The sequence below is a fragment of the Belonocnema kinseyi genome, chromosome 4 (assembly GCF_010883055.1).
Source record: "Belonocnema kinseyi isolate 2016_QV_RU_SX_M_011 chromosome 4, B_treatae_v1, whole genome shotgun sequence".
NCBI classification, from domain to species: domain Eukaryota; kingdom Metazoa; phylum Arthropoda; class Insecta; order Hymenoptera; family Cynipidae; genus Belonocnema; species Belonocnema kinseyi.
The window spans coordinates 140147650-140163019 of record NC_046660.1 but is presented as its reverse complement, the minus strand read 5'-3'; the positions used below and the strand labels follow the sequence as shown (position 1 = coordinate 140163019).

General features: G+C 37.0%; 1 protein-coding gene across 6 annotated transcripts in view; it reads right to left on the bottom strand.

Annotated features, from left to right (window-relative positions):
- LOC117171834 (ras-related protein Rac1) overlaps nt 1–15370 on the bottom strand; it is a 110164-nt gene that overhangs the window by 37473 nt on the left and 57321 nt on the right. Inside the window, exon 3 of one of the 6 annotated variants that reach the window (XM_033359468.1) lies at nt 2314–2731. The exons of the other annotated variants lie outside the window; for them this stretch is intronic. Within the exon in view, the coding sequence (XP_033215359.1) occupies nt 2576–2731 (156 nt within the window). The 3' untranslated portion in view covers nt 2314–2575. Of the gene's footprint in view, nt 1–2313; nt 2732–15370 lie in introns of those variants that run through there. 6 annotated transcript variants of the gene reach the window in all.

Sequence of the window (15370 nt, the reverse complement as noted above, 5' to 3'; positions counted from 1 at the left end):
CACAGATTTTCCGAATAGTTCGCTATCATTTTTGTTTCCCGTACAAAAGAGTGTAGCAGCACGTTTCGAATAAGCACTAGCCGATCGTCACTTCGAGGTGGCCTCTGAATTTGCTCTGTGACAGCAGATGGGGGTACCATCTTGAAATGAGGATAGGCTAGTGCGTATTCCAAACTTATTCGTATCTTTCGCATAAGAAACGAAAGGATAGCGCACTACCCGTAGAACTCTTTTATATATAGTGTAAAGTCAAATTCATTTTAGTTGTAGGATGCCGGAGCATAGGAAGCGGGTCTTTCGTACTCATGGATATGACTGGTATGAATTTGGTCTTACTGTAATTTATTAGGGCGTATTGAAAAGAGAATGTTAGTCATTCGAAGTTCTTAGAGGTATAAGAACTTTTTTTGGGAGTCTAAAACATTCGAGTAAAGATTCATAAGAAAAAATTTCTTTTGATTTAGTATCGTAGATATATTTCAAAATTACGAACAGCAGCACACTTTTTCTTATTTGAAGTTCAAACAAATATGGTATGCGTTAAGTTATCAGAAAAAAACAACAGTTTGCAGTAAGTAGAGTTATATTGACATTAAAATAATTAGTATTGACTCTTAATCTACAAGCAAATATCTGAAAGTGACATTGCTTTTTATTTAACTATAACACGAAACGCTGAAAATTCGTCTTATGGTGAAATAAAAAGCAATATCACTTTCAGATATTTGCTTGTAGATTAAGAGTCAATACTAATTTTTTAATGTCAGTATAACTCTACTTACTGCAAACTGTTGTTTTCTCTGATAACTTAACGCATACCATATTTGTTTGAACTTCAAATAAGAAAAAGTGTGCTGCTGTTCGTAATTTTGAAATATATCTACGATACAAACTCAGAAAAAATTTTTTCTTATGAATCTTTACTCGAATGTTTTAGACTCCCAAAAAAAGTTCTTATCCCTAAAAGAACTTTGAATTATTAACATTCTCTTTTCAATACGCCCTAATAAATTACAGTAAGACCAAATTCATACCAGTCATATCCATGAGTACGAAAGACACGCTCCTATGCTCCGGCATCCTACGACTAAAATGAATTTGACTTTACACTAAATATAAAAGAGTTCTACGGATAGTGCGCAGAAAAAGCAACACAATTCTTATTTGAAGAACAAAATATTATTGTGTAGGGTCTCGCTTAGCAGGAAAAAAATCATTCGGAAAAATTGGTCTTACTCACACGTAATGTATAGCGATAATTCTATTAAAATATTGTATACCCTGCGGAAGCAATCTTAAAATAATATATGTGACGTGCGCCGAAGAAAGGGGGCTTACACAGAAAAGTGGAATTTTTCAGAGCGAGCGGTTGAAGTCGACCCAATAGATGCGACTTTCAGGAGAGAGGGAAGACTCACGAAATCTTCTCACTACATTCTCACGGAAAGAGATAAATCGTAGACGCGGCTCCCGGACAGGGTATAGATGAGACATGGAGATGAACTGGTTACTGACGGGAGGTGTCTCAGAGAATCACGAGCTCTCGAGCAAAATCCCAATTTCTTGGGCACCTAACAACTCAACTATTAGCAATAATAGCGCACAGATTTTTTCCTCGATGGTTTCTTTAAAGGAGCAGCTCAAAAACTATCGAAAGGTTTAAAAACCGCGATTTTGATTTTTTTAGATTAAGCCCCTTTTCTTCGAAACACACACGAGCGCACACACGCACGCACTCTATTTTACGATTGTTTCCGCAGGGTATAAAATATTTTAATGGCATTATAGCTATACATTACACGTGTGTAAATCCACTTTCTCTGAACGATTTTTTTTCTGATAAGCTATATTTTATAACAAAAAATTTTGTCTTTCAAATAAGAAGTGTGTCGCTTTTACTGCTTTTTGAACATAACTACTTTATAATGTTTTATAATGTTACTTTAGGGGAGTATTTTTGACTCCCAAAAGAAACTTATCATCTCTATTAGAACTACGAATAATAGTAATTGTACACCAAGGGAGAAAGAAGAGTGATCTCTGCGAATGAAATCCCCTTTCACCCATAGTACACACGATATTTTTTATAACATCTGTATGCAAAAATGCGACTTTGTTATGACTGTAAAAGTGGATCGGAAGATAACTCAGAAATACTGAGGATAGGTTGTCGTAATTCAGTCATTTTTATCCTCTTCCGTCATTAATTTCCGCCCACTAGGGCTTTTTTCTTTCCTTGCGGGAGAAAATGAAGCGAAATCGTCCAATCACAAACTGTAAATCGTCGAACCGTGAAATGCGCATGTGTCTCAGTTTTTTTACGGTTTTTCTGAAATTAGCTGTCTTGTGTCCACTCTACAGACATGGAAAGTTGCAATTATCATGCAGGTGTTGGAAAAAACTGGATTTTTTTCGATAAGTCCTAACATAATATATTCAAATGACAGTTACATGTAGAAGTTGTTAACTAAAAACAAACGAATCCTATAGCGAAGAATAGATATAAATCTTCCAGAAAACTGAAAGGCTTGCAGTGTAATGGAATAGTTTACAGCAAATACAAAAATGCTTAATATTATAGGAGGCAACATTTGCGTTTTGGTTTAATTTGGAGAACAGGGCAGAGTACTGCTCGGATTGCTTCGTCGAACACTGTTTTCAGTCCTTTTTGTGTAAGAGCAGAACATTCCAGATATTTCACCGCACCAATTTCTTTCGCCATTGCCAAACCCTGCAAAGTATATGGTCAAAATTACATAGAAATTCTTGAAAATACCAGTGCAATTTAACTTTCAAATATGTTATTTAAATAAAAAATGAAAAGGGCTAAAATTGCATAGTCAAGGCACCGAATGTCCTAATGTTTAATTAAAAATATAGAAAATATATTAGTTGGTGCGGTATAAAAGTCAAATTGCAAGAGGGGGCGATGGATATTTTGGAAATAAGGTGTAACATGGAGAAGGAGAAAAATGAGGAGATAGGGAAAGGACGAGAGAGGCATGGAAATATATATATATATTTTTTTGTATTGCACACGCTTTTTATACGTCTGTGATACTTTCTCTCATGACTCAATGACGAGCTGCTAGAGTGCTACGACACCAATATGTCCCCTGAACGGCAGGTTACATGCCAAGACTGCATGTTCTGTTGTGAGAGAAGCATTCAGAACTCTAGTAATTTTCTCATTAATGTTTGCGAAACCATGTTGCACAACTTCAGAAAAGGGGCTATGTAAGTGGAGCGCCTATTCTAGCGCAGACAGAACAAAACGGCTGCAGAGGAAGAAAGGCCATACTGGGACCAACCGCGGGCAAGCATCTAATAGAGGAAGAGCGATGCTTCAGCACCCGGAGAAATATCAACATCCATGTTTCTCTGAAGCGCAAAGATCTAGCGAAACTGACGTGATGAGAAGTCCAGAGCGGAGGGAGAGGTAGGTCAGAGAAAACGAACAATTTTTGTCTGACCCATCTCGACTTTTCGAAGATTCTGCAGTTACTGTCGGCTACCACCCCAAACCAGAGGTGAAAAAGTATTAACCGGGACCAGATGGTATCAAGCTGTTCTGGTGGATAACGTTTTCTTTAACCCATCAGCATCTGGCCCGCATTTTCGCCTCATATCTAATTTCGGAAGAACCTATTCCGAAGTAGTTGGTGGAACTTGACTGACCCTGTGAATTACAGGCCAATGACTTATCTGAACACACTTTGTGATGTCTTCAAAGCTATCCCAAATGATAGGACTGTTCGAAAAATTCGACCTGTGTGGCGAGAGAAGTACAAACAACGCGGCTCAAAGACAGGCGTAGCAGGATGACGGAAGGACCTGCTCATCGATATCTGTGTCTGCGAAGACGCTGCATCCTACGGGGCTACCTACCGATAGTCTGGATTGATTACTAGAAAGATTTTTATTTAAACTTTCGTAGACTTATCATCTGTCTGTTAGAAATCTTAAAGGTTCATTCGCACATCGTGAAGTGCGTATAGAAATTGATGTCACTTCGCAAAACCAGATTTACGATCTCATCTGGAAAACATCGTGTGACGACTGACGTCACCTTTCAGAGAGGTGTCTTTCAGAGCGACTCTAAGAGCCCACTCCTCTTTTGCCTCATATTATTGCCTCTATCTCTCGCACTTCGCTATTTCGAAAGGTACATCTGCAGCAAACCTGGAAATGGAAAGCATAAGGTCACTTAGAAATTTCACATGGATGATCTTAAGATGTATGCTTAAAATAAGGAGTAACTAAACCTAGCTCTAGCAATTGTCAAACAATATACTCAGGACATTGGAATGGAGTTTAGGTTAAAAAATGCGCTTAAGTTTATTTGAATCAAGACAAACTTAATGGCATCCCGGAGACCCTGAACTCGCCGATAGAAATTCTATACGAGACTTCGTTGCTGGAGAGACCCATACAGACCTGGGCGTGCCGCAGAGCCGCATTTAGGACGTGACATTTATATGGATACTCTCCGAATCAAATACAAACCTCGCATCTGGCACGTTTAGTCTTCCGAACTGTTGAAGAAAAATAACTTATCTGCAACGAACATGCAGAATAGAGTACTACCGGGGCGGTAGTAATCTATTCATTTGGAGTGGTTCTATGGACGAAGGACGAGCTAAGATCCCTCGATATCGGGTCAGGTAAGGTTATAAAAATGAACAAAAGCATGCACCTTAAGTCTTCTTTTCCGCGACTTTACATCTCATACCGAAATATGAAAATTTTCGCCACATTAGCCCTAAAACTTTCATAAGTTGCAAGTGGCAAAAGTGTTGTTTCGAAATACGATTGACGGTTCAGGGTTAAAAAGAAGCATTTATCAGATTCTCAGAAATTTTTGAAGACACTAAAAAGCCATTACTGTAAGATAAATTTGAATGCTGACCTCTCTCCCTTCCATGAAGGTTTTTTACACTCTCCTCATTAATGAGAAGCTGTAAGTTTTGTGTACAAATTGGATTTCGCAGACTTCAGCAAATCTCGATGTTTTTAGACTAATATGTTGGACTTTAGCACATTTTAAAAGCTTAAACAGAAAGAAGCAGTTCTTTAACTAGCCACTTTCGACCGCATAATTTTTGTTTTATTCGTGAAAAATGTTATTTCAAAGATCCATTTTCCAGCCAAAATATGGAAGATACGAAAAAATGTTAACAAAAGACCATTTTTTGATCATACATGTATGTTTTCCTTTAATTGTTAACAATGTGTAGAAGAAGTTTATTCCACAACCTCCAATTTCCGTTTTCCATGCAGAACCTTTTGTATCTCACATAACATGCATTTTCTATCCTCTCTACTCCGCTGTTGGTTCTTCTCTTCCGTATTGCTAGATCTCACTCTCGCGATTACTTTTTGCAATCCTCTTTCTTAACTCTCTATCAACTGTTGTTGAACCTTTATTCCCCTCCCATACCTTACCTTGAACTTTGACCATCCTTTGACATTCCACATCTATCTCATGTATTCTCCATGCAACTTTTCCATCTCCTCATACTCTTTCCAACTCTATATCCCCACTCCATACATTAAAATACTCACAAGGATAGGTCTTCAGGTGTTTAGCGCCCGGAGGATTATAACCGGTAACAAATATTCCTTGAGGTAACCACAAATTTTTTTAACGTTCGTTCCTCCTAGTTTCAAAATCTTATCTAGTATTGCACTGGTAGATTATTATGGATGTTTTTAAGGATTATCTACAAGATTCTTATGTAGCTTTTTTATTATAACATCATCTGCATAAAGCATTTACCGTCTTAATTGATCATCTTGTAAATTATACTATCATCGATAAATCGAATTTTAACGATACTTCTAACAAAAACTTTGGATGAGAACCAACGACGGGGAGATAGAGAGATGTGGCTCGATTCTTTTGAAAATTGTATTTGCTTTTTATTTCTTTTTAAAATAAATTTTGTTTGTATGACTTCAAATATCTCATAATCCTAACGTGATGAGCCCATTCTCACCGTGGATTCAGATTCTACATAAAAAATTACTTTAGGATGACCCTCCGCTTTCCAACAACTGACGTGAGCCGATTATTTGCAGGCCTGTGTCATCATAGAATTTACAAAATGATCCATTAGGACGTTAAACTCTTCATGAAGATGATGTTGTAATAAAAAAACATCAGAATCGTGTAGAGAATCCTCAAAAACATAAATAATAACTTATCAGTGCAATACTAGATAAGATTGTGCAACGAGCAGAAACGAACGCTAAAAAAAAGAGCTTTAACTCATGAAAGACCGCATAAAAAGGTTTAAATTAAACACTTTACAGAGTTAGGATGGAAAAATATCGAAAAATCGAGCAAGGATGGGTTGAACTTTGTTGTGGGTACCTCAAGGAATCTTTTTTGACCGGTTATTAACCGTCAGGCGCTGAAAACCTTCCCTTGTCAGTACTACCACTTAAAACTTCCTTATGCTTCTTTTGTAATCTGCTTAAAATAATTTTTCCCCTATGTTCTATACGTTTATAATTATTATGTTTGCTCTTTTAATTCTTTTTTTGAAGTGGTTGCTTATATTCCCATTTTCTTGATAAAAATCCTAGATATGTAAACTCCTTGACTTCATCAACACTTCTTCTCCTCACTTTCCAAACTCCTCTAATCTTTTCATCATATTTCCCAAAACCTCCTCATCTTTAGCCATTACTACGTCACTCGCGTATACCAAAATCCAGGATCTATCCCCTCCCATTAAAAATCCCCCCATAGCCCTTTTTTGAATTCTTCTTCCATGCCCACTATGAACATCGCAAAAAGAATCGGGTTCAGCGGACATAACTGTCTGAATCCCATCTCCGACCGGAAATCCTCCGAAATTTCATTCTACACCTTGACGTTATCTCTCGTTTCTTAACATTTTTCTCAGTTTCTCTAATAATTCTGTCTCTTCCTCTCTTCTCCATTACCTTCCACAACTTTCTCCTGTCAGTTAATGCGAATGCTGCCTTTAATTCAACAAAGACGACACGCACTTTTCCTCTTATTCATTCTCTACAACGTCAAGAATATAAATATTGTCTATTGTACTTCTACCCTCTCGGAAACATGCCTGATTTTCATGGAGTATCGCTTTTGCCACTACTTCTTTTTTATCCTCTCGGTTAATACCATTCGATATACCTTATATCGATGGTCCGTATGAAGACTACCACTGTTCAGCGCTTGACGAACACAAACAGCGTTCGACGCCCCTAGCGCAGTGTAGCACGGTTAAAAATTCCTTCAAGAGAAACACCACTCCTCGAGCACTCGCGAAGCTAAGCACTACTCGCGGGTGCTCGCGAAGATTAACACGACTCTCAAAACTTGACGAAAAGTAGCACCGTTCGTAGACAGTTTATTTAGAGCCAATAGTTTCGAATAATAGTCCGTACGTTATTTAAAGAGTGACACGCGATACAGTAAACCTGCGCGAGGAGCCGTCGATGGATTAGTTGGTTAAGGCGCATTAACTGGCTCAAACAAGGCATGCTCAAACCGTAGACCGGGGTTTGAATCTCGGCGTCGCCGAACAAACATTTTTTCTTGTAGGATTTTAGGCAACAGGTGATCCAGGAAAACGTAAAAGTGGAAGCAAAAGTAAAGAATTAGTGTTCTGACCGAAACCTCGATAAAAAACTTAGAATGTAAAAATAAAAAATAATGAACGTGTAACAATGAAAAATACCAATTGTAACTGTCAAAAAAGATACTATAATCATGAATTATAAAATGGCCATGTAACCTATGTATTAAACGTTCTAGTATTCTTAGTAATAATAGTATTACTAAATAAATCTAATTCATACAAGTTTTTTTGTAGCATTTCTTATTAATCCAACTTTTTATTTTCGAATGGTTTTTATATCGATAAAATTAAAATGCTATTGTGGCTCTTAACTGAAAGCTCTTATTTGCTTGTTCTATTTTAAAATGTATTTCGGAGCAACTTCATCTCAAAATGATTATTTTTGTAAAACTGACAGTTTACTCATTCAAAATTTTTTCTTTTGACTGTTGATCTTGCAAGGAGTAAAAATCTAATATGTAAATGCATGATATAAATTCACTTTTTTTTTGTTTTATTACAAAATAACACTTTCTGACTGGCGGCAAGAGGTGGTTCTCTACCTCGCCTGAGGTCGGAATGTCAGAAAAGGTACCAAAACACCTGTCCAACCCTTTCACAACTTTTAAAAACCGTCAAAAATCTTCTTATACTTATTTAACACTTTGCAAGTTATGTTAAGTTTCGCCAGTGCTGTTTAAGTAATGCTACTCTTCGTCAGCGATGTATTAGTTGTGCTAGGCTTCGTCACCGCTCGCCGAGTGGTGTTACTTTTCGTTAGACTTAAGCGAGCTGTGCTACGCTTCTTCATCACTTGCCGATTGATGTTACTTTTCGTCCGCGTTAGCTAGTTATGCTTCTTTTCGTCAGCCATCGGCGACTACTGCTACTTTTCGCTAGGCTTTATGAACGGTGCTAGGTTTCGTTAGCCGGATTGAGCCGTGTTCGACTTCGTAAATCTTTTTGAACAGTGCTTGCTTCTTACGGACCATCGATATGCTGTGTTCAATAACGTTATTCTCCTGTAATTTTCTACTTTTTATTTTTCGCTCTTATCAACCTCTCCCTCTACTCCTTAGAAAATTCTTCACAGTTAATACTCTTTTTACTACTTCTTTTAACTTCTTTCTGTTTTGTCCGATATTGAACATCCCGGATCTCGTTACCTAGCCCGTCACTGCCTCCTGCGTTGCCCTTTTTTAATCCTCTAATCTTTTATTCTGCGCTTTTGTCTTTTCAACTCCTTCTCGACTTCTTTTAATTTAATTTTCTGCTACATATCAGCTTTCATATCACTCGAGCCTTAAAACATTCCTTTAAAATACACCCTCCATTCACCTAAGCTAATCTTATCCCGTTATCACCCTTTTTCCTTCCCGGTTTTATTCATAAACTTCCGTGCCGTTTCTTCTATTTTAATTCTACAAATTAAAACTTAAAGTAAGCAAGTTGATTTGTTAACTCTTTTTCCTATTTTCAATACCTTTCTTTCAACTCTTCGCTAAATACTCTCAAATACTTCTTCGTGCCCAGGGTCTGCTTTTTAAAGTTCGCCTATATTCTATGTTCTACTTCCCTTTTATATTATTTCTATTCGATGTATGTCCCCCCCTCATTGTCTCTTTATTTTTAATTACTAGCAATGTCATAATTATGGTGTATTTCTTAACCGGCGTTGCACTAAAAAAATTGATCTAAACTTTCACTCAGATCCTTTGTTCTCTTGTTCAACACCGATATCGTCTGGGCATAGTTTTCACCACCTGTCTGAATTTTGAACCATCACTAACGTTAACTCAACCTACTATCGGCGAGAAAATCATAGGCATCTGCCTTTGAAGTTTAACAGCTAAGTCAAAAACATGCTAGCGCAACAAAAAAACAGTGCTATAAAAGCTGAGTGTTCTACGTAAATGAGCTTTAAAGACGTATATGTAAAAAAATTGTTGGGCCTAGCAGACTGAAAAATGTAAAAGAAAGTAAGGATTTTCGGGTACATTTAAGAACAGTCAAGTTTAGAGCATTATTTCTTATACAAGGGACGATGGGAAAAATTTGAAAAAATTCATGAATATGAGGAAAACTGTTGTGAATCAGTTGCAGTTGAGAAATTTGAAAAATAATAAAAATTGTTGCTTAAAAGTACAAAAATGAGCAACTATATTATCTTCAGTTCTAACACAGATATTAAAGCGATTTAAACTACAAACTGTAATGGATAGGCTCCGTATTTATTTTCAATCACCCGGAAGGATGTGATAGTCTTCTTCTTTGGTGAAAACCGCGATATTTTTAGACATTTTTGTTATTATTAGAAAACAAGTGACAGGAAGCAGGGGGCCACGGGTCAAAGAAAGGGACAAGCGGTCGGCATTAAAAAAGACGCCCCCCCCCCCTACTTTCTGTAACTTGTTTTCCAAATAGTTCACAACACTTTCCTCATATTCATGCATTTTTTGAAATTTTTCCCATCGCCCCTTATATAAGAAATAATGCTCTAAACTTGACTGTTCTTAAATGTACCCGAAAATACTTACTTTTTTTTACATAAACGTCTTCAAGCTCATTTACGTAGAACACTTTCAGCTTTCATATGACTGTTTTTTTGTTGCGCTAACATTTTTTTTTTACTGAGCTATTAAGCTTCAAAGGCAGATGCCTATGATTTTCTCGCCGATAGTAGTTTTTTTCCCATGATGGTTTCGTTCACATGAAAAAACTTTAAAGCTTTATCCGACTCAGTAGCAAGTAATTTATTAAAATTCCCTCTTCCCTCTGTCTCTTTCACTGAATCAGTCGTCTGCTCCGTGATTCTTTCGCTGTTTCCTTTGATAGTGTGATTAAACTGTTTTCCTAATAAAATTTGTTTCCCTTATATTTTCACCTCTAACCTGCCTCTACCGTTCGCTCTCACTAGAATTATCTCGTTTCCAGACCACTTCCCTGTACACTATCCTTTTTGTTTATCAAAACGTACATTCACTTACTGTATACTTCGTCTATGAGGCAAAATTCCTTAAGTGTACCTGCCTAAAAACTTGTTGCCTCGGATTTTCTTAAAACTCTACAGAATTATTATCCTATAGTGAACCGCTTTTAATTCTCCTTAGAAAACTTCTCTAGTACGACAGTTTGTTAGAATACAGTGATGCGAATTTTCGGCTTTTTACCACGCACGCTGATATTTAATTGAACATAATTTCTGAAAAAGTTTAAAGCTTGACTTTTTTTCTTTAAAATGAGCCATTATCGACAATGAGGCGAAAAAAATTGGTCAATATACTTAAAGTTTAATGTGCACAGCTTCTGAGTAGCAGTGCAGCTAGGAGCGATGATCAGAAGGAAGCGTTCTTTAAGTACTTCTTTAAATACTCTTTATCATTTATTTGTAAAACTGTTGTTTATGGCTTCTGTGAAATTCAAAATTAAATTTAACTGAATTTGAAGCATGGGTACATGCAACGCCGTTTTTTAAAAAACATAATATTAGGAGAAAATTAGCAGCCGCACTTCGAAAAAAACTAAAAAATATGTTTCTATTTAAAAAATGGAGCCTAATCAGCGTAAAGCTGTTGAAAAAACGTTTTCAGAGCCCCAATAAAAAGTTAATTTTGACCACTTTTGTAAAATTCATTTTTAATTATCAGCGTGCGTGGTAATAAATTAAAAATTCGAACCCCTGTATTCTGAGAATCCACCGTACTAGAGACGTTCTCTTGGAGAAAAAGATTTTCTCGAAAACCCAATCTTTTTATTCCCTCCAATATTTTTAAAAAGTTTCTGCCAATAGAAAAAAACCATGTAAGATATCACAAAAAATAAAAAGTAATTTTTATAGAACTTTTTTGACCGTGCAAACTTTTATCATAAAGTTTTTTCGTATCTGTCGTTGTTTATGAGAAAAATGAAAAAATTCAATTTCATCAAGAATCTAAAAATTTTTTTTATTTTGTTGAAAATTTGCGATTTTTGAAAAGCAAAGCACAAAATTTAAATACGCATAACTCTGTGAAGATTTTGGTTGACAATTATAAAAATCCTTATCGCCTAATTTCCTATAAAAAACAACATTTGAACCCCGAGATATTTAGAAACTCCAAGTGTAGAATCTGCCTGATTTTAAATGGATCCGGTCAACTGAATTTTCCAATATCGCACACGTAATGAAAATGTATTCGTTAAAGCCGAAGGAGTTTTAACAAAAGGGAACTAAAAATTACTAAATTACGTTTGTCAATGGTTTGGCCTTCAACTTCAAAAGGTCTATGCATACATGTTAGATAAAGTGTTCTGTATGAATATGTATATCTGTTTGACGGGTCCGCAATTTGTGGACACGTTAACTATCGAAGAAATTTTCTGCTTAGAGTAGCTTTTGGTACACTTTTTGGGGATGTAAGAGACAGGTCAAAATTCGACGTTTTTGTTTTAAGCGTGGGAAATCCTATTCCAAATCAAAGTTCACAGTTAACGACACAACATATACCATTGCCAGTTAAAACGTACTTCAGGTAAAACACTTAGTAAATTCTCGTAAGCGCACATTAATTATCTAATCTTCTTGAATTAACTACAATTATAGTTAAGTCTCACCTATTTCCCGTCTCCCCTATTTTACCTCCTCCGTATACGCTTATTTCTATTTGCGTAGTTGAAACCTCCCACACAGTCCCTGTACGCTCTCCTCCACATCACTTGCGGACCAATTATAAAAAGGGGCTCGAAGAACGGAAAGCCACCGTTGGTTTGAATTGAGTATTTTAGCATGAAGTCATGGGAATACATCATACGATTTTTTCGAGAAAATATTTTAAACGTAAAAGTCAGAAATGTACGAATAGTAATAATTTTGAAGTGTAGAATTGATTTTTTATTTGGAAAATTGTCGTACGTCAACAAAAAAACCGGCACGCATGATGCGTACATGTCTTAACGGTCCGCGACTTTTTCAACTGCGTAAATCGGGGCCTTCTGAACCGCTTCCAATTAGAATAAATACTATTGCACAATATCCGCATATGGGTACCCAGACACTGCGCCTTTCCACTACGCTGTTATTTTTCATGCAGGAGTCGCAACCGTCTCTCGTCCCTTAAGCTGAGAAACTGCGTGGGCAAGCAGTTCTAGTAATTACTTCATCGCGAGTTATCACGCTGAGAGTCGGGTGTATATATCTGTATCATTATTGATAGTCTTTATTGATTTCAAATCAACCCGCGCTTTTCGGCGTATGTACAGTTGAAAAAGTTGATTACAGTGCCCTCATCTATGAAAGACCGGGCCAGCTAATGAAATATGCTTCACAAAAATAAATTGATGGTCGCCCTTATTGACGGTTCTTGTATAGAAGAGAAATGTTAGAATTTTTCGAAGTTGAAGTCAACTTAACATATTTGGGCTTGAGAAAGGATGATACTAATGCCGCGTGGCGGTTTCCGTTGAAAGGACCTACGGGGCCGATAGGGGTCTAATTTGTGAACTAGTATTTAATTAAGACACTGTTCAATCTACAAAAATCATGGAGTATAAATTTTAAACCTTAATAATGAACATTCTATAATGACGACTATAGGAGATAACATATTATTAACAACTAGAATCCCAAAGTATAACAATAAAATTCCAACTTCGCAAATCCTACTATGTATTAATTAAAGTCATTAGTTACAAAAATCTAATTCAACATCTTCAAAAAATGAGTGCAATCACACACATACCCGATTATACAATTATAGGACATAGTGCCGCGGTGGAACATTGTTTGGGCCTGAGAGATGCAATTTTGCAAAATAGAAAAGATTCCTCGCCCCTAGAAATTCGGCAGACGAAAGAACTGCCACACACACTAGTAGTTCCACAATAGGGCAAACAGCACCACTTTCAAAAAGCACAAAACTCTTTTATTAAAAATTCGACACTCACGTTTACAGAGCGCGTAGGCGAAATACAAACCTATAAGAAGGGATGATGCGTCAGTGGGGTACTTTTGTCTATTGGCTGTAGGAATTTGTGAATTTTTTTAAGTGATAAAGGCCCACAAAATAAAAAAATTTGTCTGTACAAGACAAGTGACTAGGCTACCCTTATGGATTTCGAGCCGCTGAATCCGAATCTGGCCTCAGATTTTCTCGTGCACATCTCAGTTTCCCCCTAGATGCAGAAAATAGGGAAAAACTAGAGATATTTAGGACATTATGTTGATAATACCAGTATACAGAAGAATAAACTTACGGGTGTCATATTCGTACATATCTGCTGGGACTCGCAAAGACTAAATTCATACACAAAAATTGCTTTCCCACAAAATGTTACTACCAACTCGAAACCTAAGTGGTACGAAACGTGTTATAAACACTGACTTGTCAGACGGATCAGAGTTGTCACAGTATTCTTCTAAGGACCACGACTGTCTTGTCGTTTGTTATTCACCAACTCAGCCCATACCCCATTTCCCTAAAAATTCTATTTGTTCCTGCTCTAAATTTTGAAGTTCTTTTTCATCAATAAGTTGAAATCTCCTGCGAATTGTATGCTCGAGTTGAGAAATAAAATAAACTTTTGCTCCTAAATTATTGATTTCGATGTGATTAGGTTAACAATCTTGCTTGGATTTTGTTATTTCATGGTAATGTGAATACACGTTACTTCCAAACATTTGTAAATTATGCTCTCTTATTTTTCGATAGGTCTCTTTTGAAACACGAGCATGTTTGATTTTTATCACGATCATTGTAAATACTCTCCCAAGAATAATCCTTTTGTAAAGAAATTCAAGATTCAGTTAGTCGCGACCAACGTGATGGCGTGAAATGTAGACTCGCGAAACAGAAGATTTAAGGTGTATACTTTTGTTAACGTCTCAACCTTTCATATACTAGGCAGTCTGATAAGTACCTGAAAATTCTAAGAGATGGCATTAGTATTCACTAATGTGAACCATTTTCGTCGAGCTTGATCCTACAAATGACGCCTGTCAAAACTTCAGCCATTTATGTTTACGCATTTACAAGTTACAGCACTGAGAAGCGACTAACCTCGGAGTTTTTTTTAATATGAAAAAATCTGAGTTTCGATTTTTGATCAAACACTACTATCTTCGCAAGAAAACGATATCCGAGACCAAGGCCAAGCTGGATAAGTATAACCCGGACTCTGCACCGTCGATTGGAATGATTCATAAGTGATTTGCCGAGTTTCGTTGTGGCCGTACGAGCACAGTTGATGCTGAACGATCTGGGCGCCCAAAAGAGGTCACTACACCAGAAAATGTCGAAAAAATCCATGATCTGATGTTGAATGATCCCAAAGTGAAATTGAGAGAGGTAGCTCATGCTGTAGGCATATCATTGGAACGTGTGGGCAATGTCGTGCATTCAGTTTTGGGCATGAAGAAGCTCTGTGCGCGATGGGTGCCGCGTTTGCTCACAGTGGACCAAAAACGAATTCGTGTGACAACTTCCCAGCAGAATTTGGCATTATTTTCGCGTAAGCCGACCGAGTTTTTGCGCCGATTCATAACCATGGATGAGACCTGGATCCACTACTACACTCCTGAGTCAACGCAACAGGCAAAACAGTGGATTCCACGGGGCCAATGTGCTTCGAAGCGTCCAAAAACGCAACAATGGGTCGGAAAGGTTATGGCACCGAGTTTATTATTGCACCGAGTGAAGATCGAAATCGCCGAAAAACGACCGCATTTGAAGAAGAAAAAACCGCTTTATCATGACGACAATGCGCCTGTTCATTCATGCTTAGTTGCACAAGCAAAATTG